Genomic DNA, 19,794 nt, shown 5'->3' with positions numbered 1-19,794 from the left:
ACAACAGCACAGAAAGAGCAGCAGTATTATTATTTTCAAAGAATGAATGAAAACCTAATTTCTAGCTGCTTTGTTCCCTCTGCTAAAATTTTAAAGAAATACTTCCTGAATTTCAGACTTAATGGAATTAACAATTATTAAATTTTTAAATGCACATAGGTGACACCAGGCTTGAATTTTGGATTTCTGCTATCAAGAGTGCCATGTCAACAGGAGCCAAAGAGTAGGGCATGGATATTAAGACCAGTCAGACAGTATCCTTTAAGAGACCATTTATTTTTCCAAGCTATTTGCAGTACCAGTTCAATCACCTACGTCAGAAATTTGTGGATGCCACACAACTTTAAACCCTAAACCTAGTTGCTCATCTTAACAAGACTAGACTCACTGCATCACTGGAAAACCCTGATTATTCTATTCACACATACATGCATTTCATTTTTTAAATGGGCCTGCTCTAGCTGTGACTAGAAACTGGATTTAGGTGTACAGCATCAGAATCACAGTAGGCTTACTGAAATACTGAAAAACTCACACTTTGGTTGAACATGTCTGTCTCATGCCGCAACTGTGTATATTGGCAAAGGTGCTGCCGAATCATCTCCACTCTCTCCACCTCTAGCCTCTCAAGTTCCTGAAAGAGAAGAATAAAACATCTTCATTAATGCACAGGGATGATAAGAAACTTCATGGGAGATCAGATGAAAAGTATTTTTCAATGATTAAGGGCTTTATTATTGCCATCAGGGCAGTTTCAGAAGAAGATTTTCCTTCTGTCATTCCTGATAATATGGAAAGTCAATTTGTGGTTCTGTAATGGGTCTTCTCAGAACATAATGGCTACTGTAATGATGAACAATAAAACATAGGCACTAATAGCTTAAGGAAGAGGTTTTCCTGTTCACATGCATGTCAGACTATACAGTATGGGGTGAAGGGAGTGACAGAGTTGTGGCATGGGGAAATAATTACCCATCTTTCGGTGTGGCAAGAGAATTTAAAATACTAAATGCATAGACATTCAAAAGATAGACAACAAGCTCAGGAATTTATCTCCTAAACATGTTAAACAAATTGCCGCCACAAATTGAAAGGAAACACTGGTGAATACTGCTGTATCTAATCACAGCTGCGAGATTGACACTAGCAGAAAAATGGAAGAATAATGATATACCGAGCCTAGACGACTGGTTATTGAAGGTATTGGAGATGAAAGATATGGATAAGTTGACAGCTCTTTTGAACAATAAAGATGTTAATCAAACAGAGGAAGATTGGTTCCCTGTAATTGAAGCTTTTACCCAGAAATGGGCAGAAGGAGAAAAAAGCAGAAACAAGTAAAAAAAAAAAGTTTCTAGACACCTAGAATTATTATGAAAAAAATTGCGGCATAGTTTATAGATGATTTTGTAGTATATTTTGATAAAGACAGAGAATAAGTCAAGGAGCTAACAATATATAGGACTAACTATTGAGACGACTTTAGGAAGTTAAATAAGAGTAGTATATTAGGATTATGATATTTATATAAGTAAAATGTATGGTTTTCTTTTGGTTTGAAGGTAAAGGAGATGTCTGAAGAATGACTTATAAGACAGGACAGGATCAGCAGAATGTAATCCTACTTTCATGAGACTATGTAGAAGCATCTGTTTTAGAATTTTTTTTATTTTTATGTGTGTGTATGTGTGTGTGTGTGTGTGTGTGTGTGTGTGTGTGTGTAAATATGTATGTATGTATGTATGTATGTAAAAATAAAGTTTAAAAAAAGAGAGAGACAACAAGAGCCAAAGTCTTAAAAGACAGAGCTTTGGTAGACCTAATGCTTATTTTTTTCAAGGAACACCCAAGTGGCTTCATCATATGATGCGCTGGCTTATTAATCAAAAGACACCTGTACCATGAAAGAAGGTGTGATAATATAGCCTCCAATAAGGAGACACATATTTGAAAAATATAGTTATGATTCTTAGAGAAAGCATGACGTATCTAAAAATAGATTTGATTCTGAGAGAAAGCATTATGTATCAATAACATGTGACATTTTCAGGGATGCCAGCTAGTTTTTATCTATAATAAGATAAATCTTAGGCATATGGCATCTTTATTCCACATATGATAGCAATGGAAAATTCTGATTCTCTCAGAATTCTAGTTACAAAATCAGACACCACTTCATATGCTTCAGACTGCTGGCACTTAACAGACATTGTGCCTTTCACCATTCACTTATATTTAGCATATTGATCATTTTTTTCACACGTCAGCAAAAAATATCTGTTCATGGCATTAAATCCTTGCACAAATACTTTAGAATAGCCACTGCTTACCATTTTTACCATAAAGTACACTGGTTCCAAATGGATTTGATTCATGTGATTTGTTTGTGTGTGCACATTCTTTTTTTTTAAAGAACAAATTCTCTCTCGTCAAATCACAGAATCAAAGAAAATATTACCAGGAAAAGTGTGCATCATTAATGTTTTCAAGAAGAAATGTTTTCCTAGAGAAGTTAGGGAAATTTCTGCTTCTGTATAAAAGTACAAAGAATGTACTTTTGAAAACAAAATGGCATAAATCTTATTAGTGTGTTATGCCACTGTAACAGTTTTTTTCTATGTAAGAACCAGACAAAAGCCTAAAGAGTAAAGATATACAACTGAGAACTAAAGTGCAGATTGTCTAAGCCATTGTATTTCCCAGCACCCTGTTCGGATTTGAGAGCTGGATAGTGAAGAAAGTTGATAAGAAGAAAATCAACTCTTTTGAGATGTGGTCCTGCAGAAGAGTGCTGAGGTTACCGTGGACATCCAAAAAGACAAACAAATTGGTTCTTGAACAGATCATGCCTGAAATCTCCCTGGAAGCCACAATGATCACATTGAGGCTGTTGAACTTTGGCCACATCATGAGAAGGCATGACTCATTAGAAAAGGCAATAATGCTAGGAAAGGTAAAGGGTAGCAGAAAGAGAGGGAGACCACATTCCAGATGGACAGACTCAATCAGGCTAAATCAATAGGACTTAAGCAAAGCAGTGGAGGATAGGGGATCTTGGAGATTTCTCATCCACATGCAAAGTGTTCAGACCCTACAGAACCACCATGAGTTGGAGCTGACTTGAGGGCAGTTAAAAACAACAACAAACGCCAGTGTAATGGTCCCTTATATCGGTGTAGTGCACTAGTACCAGAGGGAGAAGGGGATGAAGTAGAAAAATTGTTTCTGTTGCCACATAAAACTGCCCTGCCAGGAGTCAGATGGCTTTTTCTGTTGTTCCACCTGGCCCATCACCACTGTGCATGTGAGGATTTTCCCCTGATGCTGCAATTGTCACACATGCCACTGCCACTTATACTGGAGTGCAATAAGAAAAGCAAAACTTGATGGGACATACCAGAGAGGTGGTCACCATTTCTTCAAACCACTTTGACTGAGATTGATTATACAGGTCCACACAGCGCATCAGATCATCTCCTGAAAAAAATCAAACAACAAAACATCAGAGTTAGTCATTGTGGCAAACAGCTCCCACACCCAAAAGGATAATGATAAGTTAAAGTGCATTCACTCACAAGTTTCTACATGCAAGGTGTTCAGACCCTAGAGAACCACCATGAATTCCTAGTGTAGCTAATTCAAACTGATTAAGAAAGAAGTGAACGGTGCTCTCTCCAGCATTACTGGTAGTGAAACAGGGCTTTCAAGAAACAAGAAATGCAGACTGAACCAGATGAACAGCATGCCTGGTTAGCCACTGATATTAAACACTGAAATATTAAACACTGAAAAATAAGATTCCAACTCCACAGTTGCCTACCTCCCATGAGTGTCTTCCTCTCCCTTCAAGAGAATCTCCCCAAGTTTCCCTGGCCTCAGTGGCTAAGAATCATGAAAACATTCAGAAACTGTGTTAGGGAACAAAGGGAAAAAATACTGTTCCCTAATTTTGGAAAATCCAGTTAAAAATGAATCAAGAAAAAAAATCACAGGTTGGGGAAAAAGTGGGGGAGGAATTAAAGTGGTAACGGGCAAATCTTCCTCCCGACTCTCAGATTTGCCATGTATCAACTGGAAAAAAGCATGCTTGCTTTATGGCTTCTGTATGCTTGCTTTATGGCCAGCACAACCGTTTGTTCCTCTCCTCTACAGCAATCTGTACCAGCTGAAAAAATTAGCTCTAGAGGGTTTCTTGACCCTCCATAGCTAGTTTTCAGAGCTTATTGGAAGCTGAAGTGTGGAGAAGGAAGTGCCCTCTTCTGTTTTTACTAGACTTTATTGTTCTGCCAGCAACAATCCAGAGGTGGATCATGCCCTCTGTGTCAATCTTCCTAATGCTGCTATGACATAAGCTGTCAAATGCATGGCCTGAGAAGAGCCAGATCAGAGCACACACATGCCTCATTGCACAGTTCTTGAATCACAGGCTGTCTTGAACGCCTCTCCTGCCACCTAGTGTATGAACTCAGACAGCATGCATTTTCTCAGATTCAAATACAGTATGAGGAATCGCCACTTGAAAAATATAAAGGCCAGCCCCAGCTCTGCTTGGTCTCTGTAACACACAAATACTTGACCCCCCAATGTCTTCACAGTATCACGAACAGTCACAATACTCAATGGCTGACTAGTTTCATTGCTAATACATGATACAATTGCTAATACATGTGCTGGATTTATTTCTGTCACTCATAGTACTGACCTTTGGCCACTCTCCCTTATTTTGCCCTTCATATATTTTAAAGATGAAAGTATGAAAAAGTAACAGGGGAGGGGGGGACGACTAAATCTGGAATATATCCCTAGCACCTGAACACATGGATTAGTATGGTAAATATTCTCCATCTAACGGCATAGAAACTGTACAGAAGTTTTCATCTGCCCCCAAAGGTTATGATTCAATGAGATTATTTTATATATAGGAGTCGGCCTCTATGACCTTTATGTTTTCTCCTTAACCAAAATAATAGAGTTTCTCTCTCCACAGTCTTTTTCTGTCTTTGTATATTATGTTCATTCACCAGATACTCACCAGCTTGAGTCGACTTCCGCCTAGCCTTCTTAATTTCCTCTTCCGTCTTGTTGGTGAGTTTTATCTCCAACTGCTGTGTTTTCAACTCTAAATCCTTTTGTCTCTCTGATAATGCCTTTCTGGCCTTGAAACAAAACAATAACTATAAATTCTTTGCCGAAAAAGAATCTTCATTTATTATTTCCTCTTTCTAAAATTTATTCTCTCTTAGAAGAAAGAACATGTGCTCTTGTTGGACAACTTGTATTAGGGACACAACCAAGGAAGCATCATTTGAATTCAACTTTAACACACTTACCTTTTCTACTGCTGCATACCGACTAACCATCTGTTTTCGCAAATCAGCAATATGATGGTCATACTTTTTCATGTCTTTCTTAAAGTTTTCACGGAAGTTGAGCAAGGGTTTTTCCACCTCACCCTGGAGCTGAAATAAAGAATAAAAGAAACTTCATTTAGGAATGGCTAAATTTTGGAAACTGAGATTCTTTCCTTTTGGCCATAGGTCTTCCAGGTATGATACACAATAGCAGTGAGTACCCAGTCTCCCAACACACTCTTCAGACAAGTGGGGGGAAGCATTCTGATTTCATCTGGAATAGCAGTACACAGAGATGGATTATTTTAAGCCTTTTCTCCTAGGTAGTGGTTGATGATTTGTTTTTTCTTTTGTTTTCTGTCAAGGGCCATCTTATCTCAGGTGGACAGGGCCAAAGCTAAAAGTGGGTAGGAGTTTCCATTTTCTCTTTTTGCTATCTTCCTTTTCTTTTTCTCCTACCTAGCAGGCACTCTTGAAAAAAACCCACATGATTTCACTTGCGAAAGGCTTGAACTGATCCCTTAAGAGAGATCTGCATGCAGCCCTTGCAGTCAGATACAACCCTTAGGCCCCAACTACCCACCTGTCCCCTAGTGTCATCTTCCTAATAGGTTTTGCTCTTACCAGGGAGGGAAGGGAAACTAGAAGACAGGTAGTGTTACAGTAACCCCTCATTATCCATAGGAGTTTGGTTCTAGGACCCCCCAAAGATAAAAAAAAAAAGCACATGGATGCTCAGGTCAGTATTGAAATTTTAAATGTACCTACAGGCAGGATCCATCCTGAGATGGATTTCAATCAGCAAGGGGGGGGGGGGAGAAACCCCCTCAGCACCATGCCTACATTTTCCCTGTATTGGAAGCAGGAAGAATGCCTTCCTTGCTCTCCTGAGACTGCTTGTCAGCCTGGCTGCCGTCAATCACACATTTCAAAAAATTAAATATTTCTTCATTTCAAGACATGGATGCTGAAATATGCTGATACCAAATCCACAGATAACAAGGTCCCATTATAATATCATTGTGTCCTCTCCCTGCTTTCCCCTGGAATAATTAATGTCAGTATTGGTTCTAAGGGAAAGAGATATTTGGGAGAGCTAACCATGGATTTCCCAGTCATGTTTGCTGAAGAAAATTTATTGTTTTCATCACTGCACTTACTGCCAATCCCTGACTCAGATTATGTTAATTTAAAATTGCTTGCAAGTACAGTGGTGCCTCGGGTTACGAAAATAATTCGTTCCGCGGCCGCTTTCGTAACCCGAAAAGCCTTCGTAAGCCGAAAACCCATAGGCGCTAATGGGGAAAAAGCCGCGGCTCTGCCGCGGCTCCATTTAAAATAGCGCCGGAGTTTTTTCGTAACCCGAAAAAACTTTTGTAACCCGAAACAATAAATCCCTATGGGATTTTTTCGTATCCCGAAAAATTCGTAACCTGGGTATTTCGTATCCCGAGGTACCACTGTATTGCAATTAGCTAGATTTTTTCTGTTCCATAAAAATTGCCAACATAATCCTTACACAACCACGTATTCCAGTTTTGTGAAGGGGCAATAATAAGCCCATAGTAGTCCCACAAAGAAGTTCCAGTAATTAACAAAAGCAACTACCTTGGAGGAAAACTTGAGATGAACCTCTGCTTCATCAGCCAGGCTTTTCTTTAGCTGAGACCAAGACTCGCCAAGTGTCCTGAAACACACAACACATCTGATTGGTAGGGAAATTTACTTTGTAAAAAATTAGCATCCGATTCTCATTAGTGTAAGGTTCCCTTTCTAACTGAAGCAGTATTCCACGTACTTCATATCACAGCAACTATAGTTCCTTAGAGCATGGAACCAAAACACAAAATTTAACATTACTCTACATAATCTTTCTCTCCAGGCTCATGTTCATATTCACAAACAGGGAAGAAGATAATCACGGATGTCTCCAGAGAAATCTCATCCTCCTCCCTTCCCGGCTCCTGCCAGCACAGAATTAATAACTTGCTCTCGCAGTCCCTTAGCTATGTTTAGGCTTGTAATTACCATTCATTTGAGATAAACCACTGCCTTTTATTCACCTGTGCTCTTATTTGTGCTTCAACTCATTCAGTAGAGGAAACTAATGACTCTTGCCACTAATGACATGTGTGGATAAAATTATATTTTCAAAATACTGTACTAAAGGGGGCATCTATCCATGGACAGAAATACAGTATATGAAGTAGCTGTGAAATGTTAATTAGTTCCAGAGAATTTCTTTGTTGGACACTCAATATATTTAGAGTTTACTGTCTTTAACTGCAATGGATGTTTAATGGCTTTAATGAAAGTTGAGGTACTTTGATTAAGTTTTTTTGTAAAGTCGCATATAAAATTAAGACATATCAAATAGTTGAACAAAGACAACACAGAGACAGGTCATTACTAGGGGGTGTGGGCCACACCAAGCGACACCCTAACAGGGGTTGATATCACTGCTTCCCAGACATCTGCCTTTGGGCAGAAATGGGCTGTGGCATTCGCCTGCATCTTTCAAATGCAGAAAAGATGGTGTGAGTGGGTTGAGGCTCAGTGGGAGGAAAAAGGAAAGGCCCCATTTCTTTAAAAAAAACTTATTTTTTAAAAAAAAAATTTTTTTTTAAATTCTTTTACAATTTTCTTAAAAACATCACATCTTATCAAATTTTCACTTTAACAACTTGGAATGATGTACATGTAAATACATTTAGGCTGTGCATATGATATTGTAATTTAAAGGTATACTTTTAATTTTGCTAATTGTTTATGTCACAACTATTACAATTATATTCAATCACGTATGGGAACGGCAATTTATGGGTAACATTAACATAAAAAACATTACTAAGGATTCTGTATGTTTTGTTGTGGGAGGAGATAATTGTGGGAGTGACACCATGAAGTTTATCGCACCAGGATGGATTGGGAACGTAACGAAAGGGGCCAGAAATGAGTGCGGAATGAGTGGGGGACGCATTTTACAGCACACAAAAGTCCCCATTCTGTTCCATTCTGTTCCCTTCCACTCTGTTCCCCATCTGTCCCACAGGAGGCAATTTTTGAGAACGGTTACTGAACAGTTCTCAAAAATCACCTCCTGTGGGATGGATGGGGAATGGAACGGAAGGAAACAGAACGGAACAGAATGGGGATTTTTGTGTGTGGTAAAATGCGTCCCCCACTCATTCTGACCCCATAAGGCCCATTCCGGGGGCCTGTGGGATAAGTTCCCATTAGTTATCGCATTAGGTGACACCAACCTGAGTGATGCCATAGCATAGAGAATGCAATTAATTCACTCAGAAAATAAATTAAACTACTTTTATCAGATCTTCCAAGTAAAAATGTCTACAATCTCATGAGAGTGTAGTGTGATATAGTGGCTAATCCTCATGCACCCAAACTAAAAAATCCAACTTGCAATAATGAGTTGTGGGGTATTTTCTAACCCCAAGAAGAATTCTAAGGTATTGGCATTAAAATTAATATTGCATGTAGGACAGTACAAGGTAATGGACCCTTTCATAATAATATTAAATAAATAAATAAATAAATAAATAAATAAATAAATAAATAAGCAAGCAAGCAAGCAAGCAAGCAAGCAAGCAAGCAAGCAAGCAAGCAAGCTACCTTATATGTTTGCTGGCATAATTACTGAAATAATGTGTATAAATTATCTTGAAGCTCTTAAAAAGTTAGGCATGACAGTAGCAGCTACATTCAGATCATGAGGCCACATCCTAGCTCTGGAAAGAAAAGAATGAAAGAGGTATGCCTAACATGGAGAGATTCTGTTCGCCTTCAACCCACAACAGAGTAAGAACCCAAAAGCAAATCCTCAATAGGCAGCAATTGTGACCTCTTCCTGTGATATCTTTATTAAAACATGCAGACTGAAGCATGGTGTGAAGCTTCAAGATGACCTCCAACTTGCAGAGGTTAAGCAAATCTAAATTAGGTCAGATCCCAATGACCTCCACCATGAATGCCATTATGGAAGAAAATCAGAAAAACGGGAAAGTGACAAAGTATTAAATGTAGTTGACAGTCCCAAGTAGAGCAGATCAATGGAACTGATGCAAATGAAAATCTGAAAATCCTTTTCGTTCAGTGAGTCTGCTCTTCTCTAATAGGGACTAACAATTACATTTAAGCATCACAGTTTATCTGCTTTTCTTGATAAACATATTTTAAGTTATCAAAATAAAAATTAAAAATCATATATAGATTCTAAAACATAAATAACTTCAAGAACGAATATATTATATTCAGCAATGTGCCAATAACAGAAAGCCAACTAGGAACACAAATCTTCCTATTACAAACTGGCACCAAGGAATCTGTTCTAGATTTACACTTAGCATTATTTTTGCATTTCCCTTAAACCAATGGTTTGGCACATATATCCACAAAACAAACACACTTTTCCAGGTTTTTTTGCTATCATCATAGCTCTTCAAAATTCTGTTTGTCCCCCACTCCACCCTTGAAGCAGAAAATAATGGACATTGATGCTCTTTTATGTGTAGGTGGGAAGAGAAAAAAAAAGAGCTGACAAATGAACTATCATTTATATCTGGAACCACAGAGAAGTCCAATGAGAACAAGGGGCACAAATCATTGTCCAAGTGGAAGTTGGCTTGTGTAACACTGGATTTCATGCTAATAAATTTATTATTGGAAAATCTTTTATGAACCAGAGCCCACTTCATCAGAAATATTGTGAAATCTAAGAGACTGAGCCTCAAATAATGAAAACTGAATTAAAAGTTCATGTCAGTGTAATGGACTGACCAGAAAGGAAATGTAATCAACATCCTATTGCAAGACAACACCCCACTTCAGTATCTAAAAATGCCTGTGTAGGTTGATTAAATCTCTTTCTAATATTTGTACAGGACTGAAATGGGTAAGAAATGAGAGTATTTAACTTCTCTAGCATCCTTGTCCAATTGCTGAATGGCTCTTGTAATTCCTAGTGCTGAACTTCTCCCTGAAATATTAATCTAATTCTTCTATTGCCTTTTTCAGTTGGTAGGGGAGGAACTGATCCCCTTCCTCCCAAACTACATCAATTTGGACCCCTAGAAACACCAGGCAAAATACTGTATAAACAAACCTAACTTAGTGTTATCCTCTATCCTGAAAAGATGTTTGTAACTGTCAGAGATTCTGGAGATTCTCCCCTCAAAGACACATCACTTTTGGGAGAAAACATTCTGTACCATAAAATGACAATGGTCTAACAACTCAATAAATGAAGAGTGAAAGGGGGTTGGTTGGAATACAAACCCTGAAAATACTAATTTGAACTGACAATTTGTCAAAAGCTCCAAAAAGTCCAAGAAAAGAAAAAATTCTTATCTCTGCTGCCCGTGATATGTGGCAATAAAAAATAACTGAGTAAGAAGGTGCTTGTGTGCCCTTCCAGGTATCCATATATATCTTTAAAGGATGGATGTCTACCAGCTCCTGTTTCTACTGGATTTCTAGACACTTCCCAGGTGTTAGTCTCCGCAGGTATAGGACCAATATGTGTAACTGAAAAAAGGCCAGAAAGAACTTTTAACTGTTGGCTTAGTTTTTCTTAGAGGAACCAGAAATATGTTTTCTACAATTTTTTTCTCATTAGATTTGGCTTCTACACTATTATCTTACCTCTTTGGCTTGCTCTGAATCTTCACCAACATCTTTATTGAATTATGGTGACCAGAAACAAATACTGTATTACACTCCAATACTACTGCCTGCTTTTTTTGAAGAAATGCTAGCATAAATACAAACAAAATGCTACTAGCCCTTTGTAGTCAAGGTCTAATTCCAATCCATGGGAACTTTGTAATGAGAACTTATGTAAGTTCTATGATTCAATGGGTCTATTCTAGCCACACCTAACAATTGGATTTATGCCACAGTATTTTGTTGTTGACTCTTATTCAGTCTGTTCATTCAAATATGTCAATGCTTCCCAGAGGTTCTGCCTACCATATCCAAGCAAGGGTGGGTAAGGGAGATAAGAGAAGATATTTAGTAGATAGCCATCTGCTTAGCCACACTATTGGGTTGCTGCCACAGAAGGCATCTTGGCCTTGGCCAGTCAGGAGCACCAATTGGCTCTGGGACAGAACTTCCTCTGATATTAAAATCCAGGTGCCAAGATCCAGTCCCTCCCTGTACTCCTTTGCCTTTTTTCTGCCAACATTAACAGCTGTTAGCCAGTTAATGGAGCAAGGGAGGAATTTTACCCCTTAGCTAACTGTTTTGCTGGTGTTTTTTTTTTTTTTAAACTTCCTCATGGTAACCAGATTCCTTTTCCAGTCATATTGCCTATTTTGAAGATGATGTACTACTGGTATTCTCATTATTGTGTCACATCCATAGAGGGGTGCCTGAAATGTAGGCCAGCACATCTTTCTGTGTGAGCTGATTGACTGAATCATTCATTCAATCCATTTTTCTCAGATAACATCACTACCTGGGCTGTACCTACTCTGCAATGAGTCTATACTGGCCCAATATATGGTCCTTTGAACATGAAATGAGGTAACAAGAAATCATTTCTTATTTCTTAATGATCAATTATTACATTAGAAAAGTAAGATGAGAGGCAGTGAGATAGAAATGGCTTTCATCTTACCTCCCCACATGATGTCACAGTACTTTCTTGCCAAACAGATATTTCCAGCAGGACAAAAGGCATGTGTTTACCATCATCTCCCTCAGCAATAGAATGGAAAGCTCTGAGGGCCTGTGCAGATGTAAATAGAAAGCTGCTTCTATTTGCTGACTCTCATCTTACTTTTGTAATGTGATAAGGTCCTTAGTGATGTGCCGGTGCCCAAAGGGGGACAGAAACAGACAGGCAGTCCCTACAGCTTAGCGTAGTTCCCAGAAGGAAGTAAGGGAAAATTATATCTAAATAAAGAAACAGGTTTTGCATTAAGATGGGATCTCCTTTGGCCACTAGATGTGCAAGAATATATACTTACCCTTCTTCCTGGGCAGCCAAGGAGCTTTGTGATAGTTTGGACAAGTTCTTGGCATATTCCTCTTCAATCTTTATCCTGTAGAGTGTAATGATGCCAGCAGAAGTTTATTATTTAGAAGAACAGCATCTCACAGTGCAATAAACTAAAGCAGATTTCAAAAATGATCCCTTGGGAACACATAGTTTTCCAATATATTTTTACCTGCAAACTTCATCAGACTGAATGATTATTCACATTCTCATCTAATTCATGGTAGTCTAGTACATACCAGTGAGTGGTGAAATAATCAATCTTCGACTTACCCTTTTCAAACCATTCCAACAGGGTTTACATCAGATTTTGTCTCACTCAATCCTATCTGCAAGTTTATGTTTAAAATAATTCATGGAGTAAAAAATCCAGAGTTTCTATTTTAAAAAACCTCTGTGGCCACTATGTAGCTTTCCAGCTTAAACAATTAATCAGGCTTATAGGGGCTTTCCAGGAACACATCTCTGTGCCACTGGAAATTGAACACAGTGAACTGAATAAAATTATGCCCTACCATCTTGCCATCCCAGAATATTGAACTTGAAACAATTTTGAATCCAAGGATGTAAGCATGAGAATTTTCATGGGGGTGAGGGGTGCAGAAAAAATTGAGAGGGGGCAGAAGGGTTATCAATAACTATAAAAGAAACTTCTACTGGAAAAGATTTTCACAAGTCCTGTATATTCTCCAAAAACCTGGATCGACTTATCCATGGGTCAGTGTAAGTCCTGTACCTTAACTCTTATAAAAAAGGGAACCATCCCCTGGTGAAAGGCAAGAGCATAATCTGTCTTGGAAGCACTGCCCCCCTTCTATTCTCTTATCCATCCAGACTTTATGTGAACACAAACAGTTATATCTGTTGGAATTCTGTAAGTTCGTTAGCATTCATGGAATCATAGAATCATAGAGTTGGAAGAGGCTGCACGGGCCATCCAGTCCAACCCCCTGCCATGCAGGAAATCCAAATCAAAGTATCCCCAGCAGATGGCAATCTAGCCACTGCTTAAAGCATTGTTTTTCTTTGTTTTGTCCTTTAGATCTTTTGTACATGCACCTAGGTTTTACCCTCAACTTATCCATGGGTCATATCAAAATCCATAATTTTGGCCCCAAAATCTGCCCCCGATTTATGCATGAGGTTGACACAGTATATACGGTAATAACAAAGCCCATCCTCCAATTAATGCTTTGTAATTAAAAAGTATATTTAGAAATGTCTAAAAAAGCAAATACATTTATAATACAATACAATAAATTGTAACTAATGGTTAAGAAATAAAAACATAGTGTGCAAGTTATCCTACTATAATGATTTGAACTGTTAATAAAAACTAATCTGCTGTGGTTTCTCTGCAAACCTATGGAGAAATTGTTCACATGAAATTCCTTCAAATATGTTAACTTTCAAACACCAAGATTACTAAATTTGCTTTCTCTAATGAAGCACTGAATGACTGTGTGATGTCAACAGATATCAGAGTAGAGAATGGATTTTCTCACACAGCTGTAGACATACCAAAGATGAGTCCTGGGGCATACAAAGTGTACACACAGAAAAGAGCTTCCTTGTGCACGTACTATGCTTTAGAAAGTTTGTCGAGTGTTGATGTTAAAGTTTCACAGGATTTTACAATAACCTTTCCTTTGAATGTTTAAACTTGGAGTTTACATCCCTTGAAAATACATGAGGGATAAACGGAGGGTGACGCAATGTGGTGTGCATTTGGGACACGTGTGCGGCAGCACGCACAGGAATGCGCCACCACTGGAGTCAATAGGGACTGATACTGGCGATTTTCTGTTTTCTTGGGGGATCCAGAATGGATTCCATGTGAAAACAAAGGGGCAACTGTAGTTCTAAATTTTTAACTGCAGTGCTAGAAATTTGGGGACTGAAGGCAAATTTCATGGTGGGGGGACAAAATTCTTAATGAGGGCAAGGCCATCAATGCATCATCAATGCCTATGGGATCATCTCTTCCCTTATAATCTGCCCAGTACACTCTGGTTCCCTGGTGGACATTTCCTCCAGTCAGCCAGAACTAGGTTGGCAACAATCAGCAAAAGGACTTTTTATTCAGCTGCTCTTACACTGTGGGATGACGTGCCAGAAGAGATTCGACAGCAGAATATATTGTTTGAATTTAAAACAGCAATAAATACTAGTCTCTTCTAGCATATCCAGTTGGGTTTTAAATTGTGAATTTTAAATGTGGATTGTTTTAAGACATGGGCATCTCATTTGTCCTTTTAAACTGTTGAGCATTTTAACTGATGTGTTTTTAACTGAAGTTGCGTATTTGTTAATTGTTGTTCCCTGCCTTGATCCATGGGGAGAGGTGGGTAAGCCATAAATATCATCATCATCATCATCATACCACCACCATCAATCATCATCACCACCACCATCATCATTACTGCCCCCACATCACTAAACCCCGGTTCAAACCACTTCTCCACAAGAATTTTAAGCTCTGAAAAGTATGGCAAAAAATCTTCCCACTCCAATATCTTTTAAATCACTATTGTCTTGATGACAAAGGTAAGCCATCACATATCCAGCTCTGGAAAAAGCAAGGCTTATATTGACTTCAGGACCTGTATGTTGGCTCTCACCTCAAATTTGGGAAACAAATTCAGATATTCTTTTCATTTGCTTTCACATATTTTAAGATGTGCAGCTTTATTGGAACTGGGATAACTGGGCTTCTTCCTTTTGATGAATCAATACTCAAACCAGAAATCAATAAATCAAATAGAAATTAAAAGGTTTAGCTGCAAATATCTACAGTATCTTGATTTTATGGATGATCTGGCTTCTTTTAGCATGAAAGACTCTTGGTAAAAAGGCTTGAGTGCTCTCTTAGATGCTAATGCTTTTAAGAGAATGTACTCCACTGTACTCTTTGGGTGCAAAATTAAGACAATACAACATTAAACTTGTGACTCATTAGTATTTAGCTTCTGTCAAATTAAGCTATATCAATAGGGATGCTCCAAATGAATGTTCATGTTGTGGTGGAGACAGAGGTTCTCATATTATTATGTGGTGGCAATTGACTTCAAATGTTCCTGTGGTAGCATAAAGCATTTGCTGAAGCAGCTGTGATCACCAACAAATGTATATTCATGCTTTGGGTCTTTTGTCCTTCATTATGGATGCTAACAAATCTCTGTTACAGAAATACCTGGTCAGATTAATTATTGCACAAAACTGAAGAGTCAGAATGCTCTTATCAATTTCACAATGGAGGGACAAACTATGGTGCATTCCGCTTATGGCATATTAACTAACTGGATAAATTGTGCATAAATCAACTGGAGATAACAAATTAATAGTTAATGAACAATTGATCAATCAATAATCAATTCACAATTAATAATTAATTAGAAATCTGGTGCATTAACCATTTTATACATCTTTTCATACAGGGATGGAAAGCACACTGAATATGGGTTTCACATGGAAAGTTATCCATCTTTCCTTCACAATCTTTCTGTTATGTTATATGTTGGATGTGGGGTGTGTGTGTGTGTGTGTACACATAAACATGGGTGTGAGAAATAACAGACTGTCCTGCTAAGGATAAATCAACTTCCTTTCCTTTGCAAGTGGAGCCAAGTAGGATGGTTGGTGCAGCTGTAGATCTCAGAGTGCAGGTGCTCATCCTAACAATCTTTGAAGCCACACCACCAAGGAGAAAGCAAAAATCCAGGTAGTTGTGTTGACCTAACCAGTTCCATCAGTTGTCATCTTTGACAAAGCAGATCTTTTGTAAACCTAATATGTCTTGCTTTCCTATCAAAATTAAACAACAGCTCACAACAATATATTGGTTCTAGGAAAAAAACAATCCTTTCCCATTATTTTTATTATGGTGACTAAATTACAAGGAAACAGGGATGGCAGATGATGTCATAATGCCTGTTCTTCAGAAAGCACAGCCACTCTGATTCTGTGATCTCTGCTGTCATTATATCACTTGGCAGGACAGTTCTGTACTTTGTCAGACAAAGCTTGACCTTGTCAGTTGACAAAGCAAACACAAGGCTCCACTGACCTCCATAGTTCTCTTTAGAGCAAACATTTATGGAAGTCCCTATTAAATTAGTCATCTTCCCCTGCCATCACTTCTGTCCCAAACCAGAAAGTGCTTTCAGATGTTCCGCACTCTCATAAATGTAATTACTGATAGGTACTGCTGAGATGTCTGGTCTAACCAATGGTTTTGCTGCCTGCCAAATGCTTGGGGGTTGTGTTGGTGGTAGCATGGCTTTTGCCCACTCTCAAAAACAGAATTAAGGATGTCCCATATAAGCTCAATACAGCAGGGGCATCACTAGGTGAGAATTAGCAAGGGATGTTGCTAATTAGACAAAGAATCTGGGACAAGGAGAGATAGAACCAGTTGGCTCAAGCAAACTATGACTCTTCATTTTTAGTTTACCAGATAAAATTCTTTAACATTATGCAAAATCATCATTATCCATGAAATCTACCCATCTGAAAGCAATGTGTAGCTTTTGCACTCACAAGGTTTAATGTGGTGTGGCCTCACACTTGCTAGAAGGATGACATGGAAAAATTCCTATTACCTTAAGATTCTGCTCCTGTGATTCTGGAGATACTGCAGCATGAATTCACATGTTGATTTTTATTATAAATTTTGTCCAAAGGGAAACCGAGCCACCCAATACTTATATCCCAGTATGTATGGCACAACATAATACTAGAATCATCCAGAAGCTTGCAGTATTTATAAACATAGGTGTGTTGTTGTTGTTGTTGTTGTTTTTTTTGCAAACTAGACCAAAGACATGAGGAAACTGTAAACTACCTAAGTTCTCTGCTCTTTTCTGTAGCTTCATATGACTATTTCAATGGACTAGACAAGTTTATCGCCTGCTACTGAGGAACCATCTCTTGTCCTCTCAGGCTGTGCAGAATTGATACCCTAGGCCTATTCAGAAGGATGCTCACTAGTCCTTATACTCAAGAGCTTCCACTGGGACAAGAGAGTGTTTTCCTATTAATTTGTCATGCTATAATTATCTTGGGCAAACTAGAGCAGGGCTTTCATTTTTATGTGATTAAGCAGACAATGGCCACTCTTGGAACACACTGTTCCAGTCCCCAGTTGCAACTTTTGGAGAAGTAAATCTCCCTCCTATTATTATTTGCAGAGCTATTTATAAAAATACTCTTTCTCTTCTAGGAGTAGTTATAAATAATGAGCAGCTATAAATAATAACTGTTTATCCTTCTCTCTTGCCTTTCATGTCCTGCAGATATTTTAAGTTATTTAAAATATGTTCTGGCAAGCTGTAGTCGTGGAAAAAAGAAGAAGACAGGGTGTGTGTGTGTGCATTTTTGTGCAAAGTGATGAGGTTTCTTAGATATGGCAAAGTCACTGAGAAGCTTGTCCCCAGCGGATTTCTCTTTTTCTCTGTGGTAAAGATAAAAATTGGGCCTTAATAATTACAGGGAGTGTTTTTAAATTAAAAGCAGTATGGGAAAATGTACTAGATTGTGGCCTGGTTTTTAAAGAAGATTGTACCAGCAGCGCTGGATATGAGAGCCAGCATGGTGCAGTGGCTTGAGCACAGGACTTGAGAAGCCCCATTCGACCATAAAAACCCACCAAGTGACCTTGGGTAAGTTTCACTCTCTCAGCTTCAGTGGAAGGCAAAGACAAACCTCTTCTGAACAAATCTTGCCAAGAAACCACTGTGATAGGTTTGCCTTAGGGTTGCTGTATGTCAGAAACAACGTGAAGGCACAAAACAACGACGACGACGACAACAACAACAACAACAGGGCTGGATGTTGAGGGGAAGTGAGATTATTCTGTTCCTCCTGCAGTCTTTCCCACTCCTTGAGAATCTCTTCATGAAGGATGGAGACTCTCAAAAAAAGTGTGTGAGGTAGCAAGGGAACTATATTGGTAACAGATGGAAACTGCCTCCTCTCCCCCTTATGTCACTGAGAGTCTCTGAATGAAATCCACTCTTGTGAACTGAAGGAGTCCTGTTTTCAGAAGGTCCCCTGTTGATCCAAGCCATACATCATAGTCATTCATCTATTCACATGGTGCTTGGATAAGCAAAGTGTGGTCCACAGCCACATAAAGCCCTTGCCCTTACCAGACCAGTTTTGTGACCTCCTGGCCAGTCTGCTGTAGCTGAAGATTTTTTTAAAAAAATAATTTATTGGCTGTTTTTGAAGCCTGCAGAACCAGTAATTTTGCATTGCAGAAAGTGACAACATTTTGTTTTAATGTGTTGGGTGTTCTCCTTTCATTGGAAGTGAAATTCTAGGTTGGTGGGGAGAACAATTTTGAGGGAGTGAGGTCCAAAGAAGAAACTGGGGGTAAGACTAGCAAAATTGGCCTTTCCCATTGGTGCAGTCCTGACATATTGAGATGGAGAGACATTTTGTTAACTTCCTCCCCACATAGTATCATTAAAAGATATAGCTGTGTTAATCTGTACAATCAGTACGTAGAGAGACCTTGTAGCACCTTTGAGATTAACTGAAAGAAAGAAATTGGCACCATGAGCTTTCCAAGGCTTCAGTTTACTTCCTGCACAAGGAAGTGGACTGAAGTCTATGAAAGCTCATGCTGCCAATTTCTTTCTTTCAATTACTCTCATAGGTGCTACAAGATCTTCTCCCCACACATTCCATAGAATTCCCAAGCCATGAAACCCCATAAAACTATGGGGACACAATGGTCTGGGGGGGGGGGGGGGGAAGGGGTGTCATTCCAGGAATGGGAATTCTGTTCCCTTCACTGAAAAAGATTTGGGTTCTGAGCCATAAAATTCAGGGCTGGAAGAACTAAGGCAAGCATATCCATATAATATTTGAATATATTTGGATATCTGAATATCAGATAACTACACACCAAACTGCATGATTTATTTTTTAGTTCAACATGAGAGATGTACAATAATTTGGTACTGTTGTCCTGTTTGGATAAATCTGGATAGGTAAGTGTGCAGAGATACATTTCTGAAAACACAAGAACGAAAATCACCTTGCAGACTCAGAATATTTACTCTGTGGATCACTGAGATCTTGTTGAGATATTGACTGCCATTTTACAATGTCTTTCACAAACCATTAAGTTTAAAATCTGATAATCGTGTTAAAAGCTGTTTCCTAGTAATGCGAACATAGTCACAAAATACTAATTGCAGACCTGTCTATACATTTTTTCCCTTTGGCCGACTATGATTGTTACACTTTCATATTTGGATATCTCACTGTAAGAGTTTAGACTGATGAAGGTATAAAAAGTAAGGGGAATATATTACTATATGTTTGCAGGAATGTATCAACAGACAAACTTGCAAGTGCTTAGCATTCTGCAGGCCAATAATTCATGACTGAGTACACTAGAAGAGCAGGGAA

At 38.5% G+C, this 19,794-nt stretch overlaps 1 protein-coding gene across 7 annotated transcripts in view; it reads right to left on the bottom strand.

Moving 5' to 3' along the window:
- GAS7 (growth arrest specific 7) overlaps positions 1-19,794 on the bottom strand; it is a 194,629-nt gene that overhangs the window by 8,000 nt on the left and 166,835 nt on the right. For all 7 annotated transcript variants that reach the window (XM_042449525.1, XM_042449526.1, XM_042449527.1 and 4 more), the window contains 6 exons: positions 12,344-12,418; positions 6,960-7,038; positions 5,331-5,459; positions 5,033-5,156; positions 3,398-3,477; positions 536-634 (listed from right to left, as the gene is read on the bottom strand). In XM_042449525.1, coding sequence (XP_042305459.1) covers positions 536-634; positions 3,398-3,477; positions 5,033-5,156; positions 5,331-5,459; positions 6,960-7,038; positions 12,344-12,418 — 586 coding nt within the window. The remainder of the gene's footprint in view (positions 1-535; positions 635-3,397; positions 3,478-5,032; positions 5,157-5,330; positions 5,460-6,959; positions 7,039-12,343; positions 12,419-19,794) is intronic.

Source organism: Sceloporus undulatus, chromosome 2, assembly GCF_019175285.1.
Source record: "Sceloporus undulatus isolate JIND9_A2432 ecotype Alabama chromosome 2, SceUnd_v1.1, whole genome shotgun sequence".
NCBI lineage: Eukaryota > Metazoa > Chordata > Lepidosauria > Squamata > Phrynosomatidae > Sceloporus > Sceloporus undulatus.
This window is presented reverse-complemented; position numbering and strand designations above follow the sequence as displayed.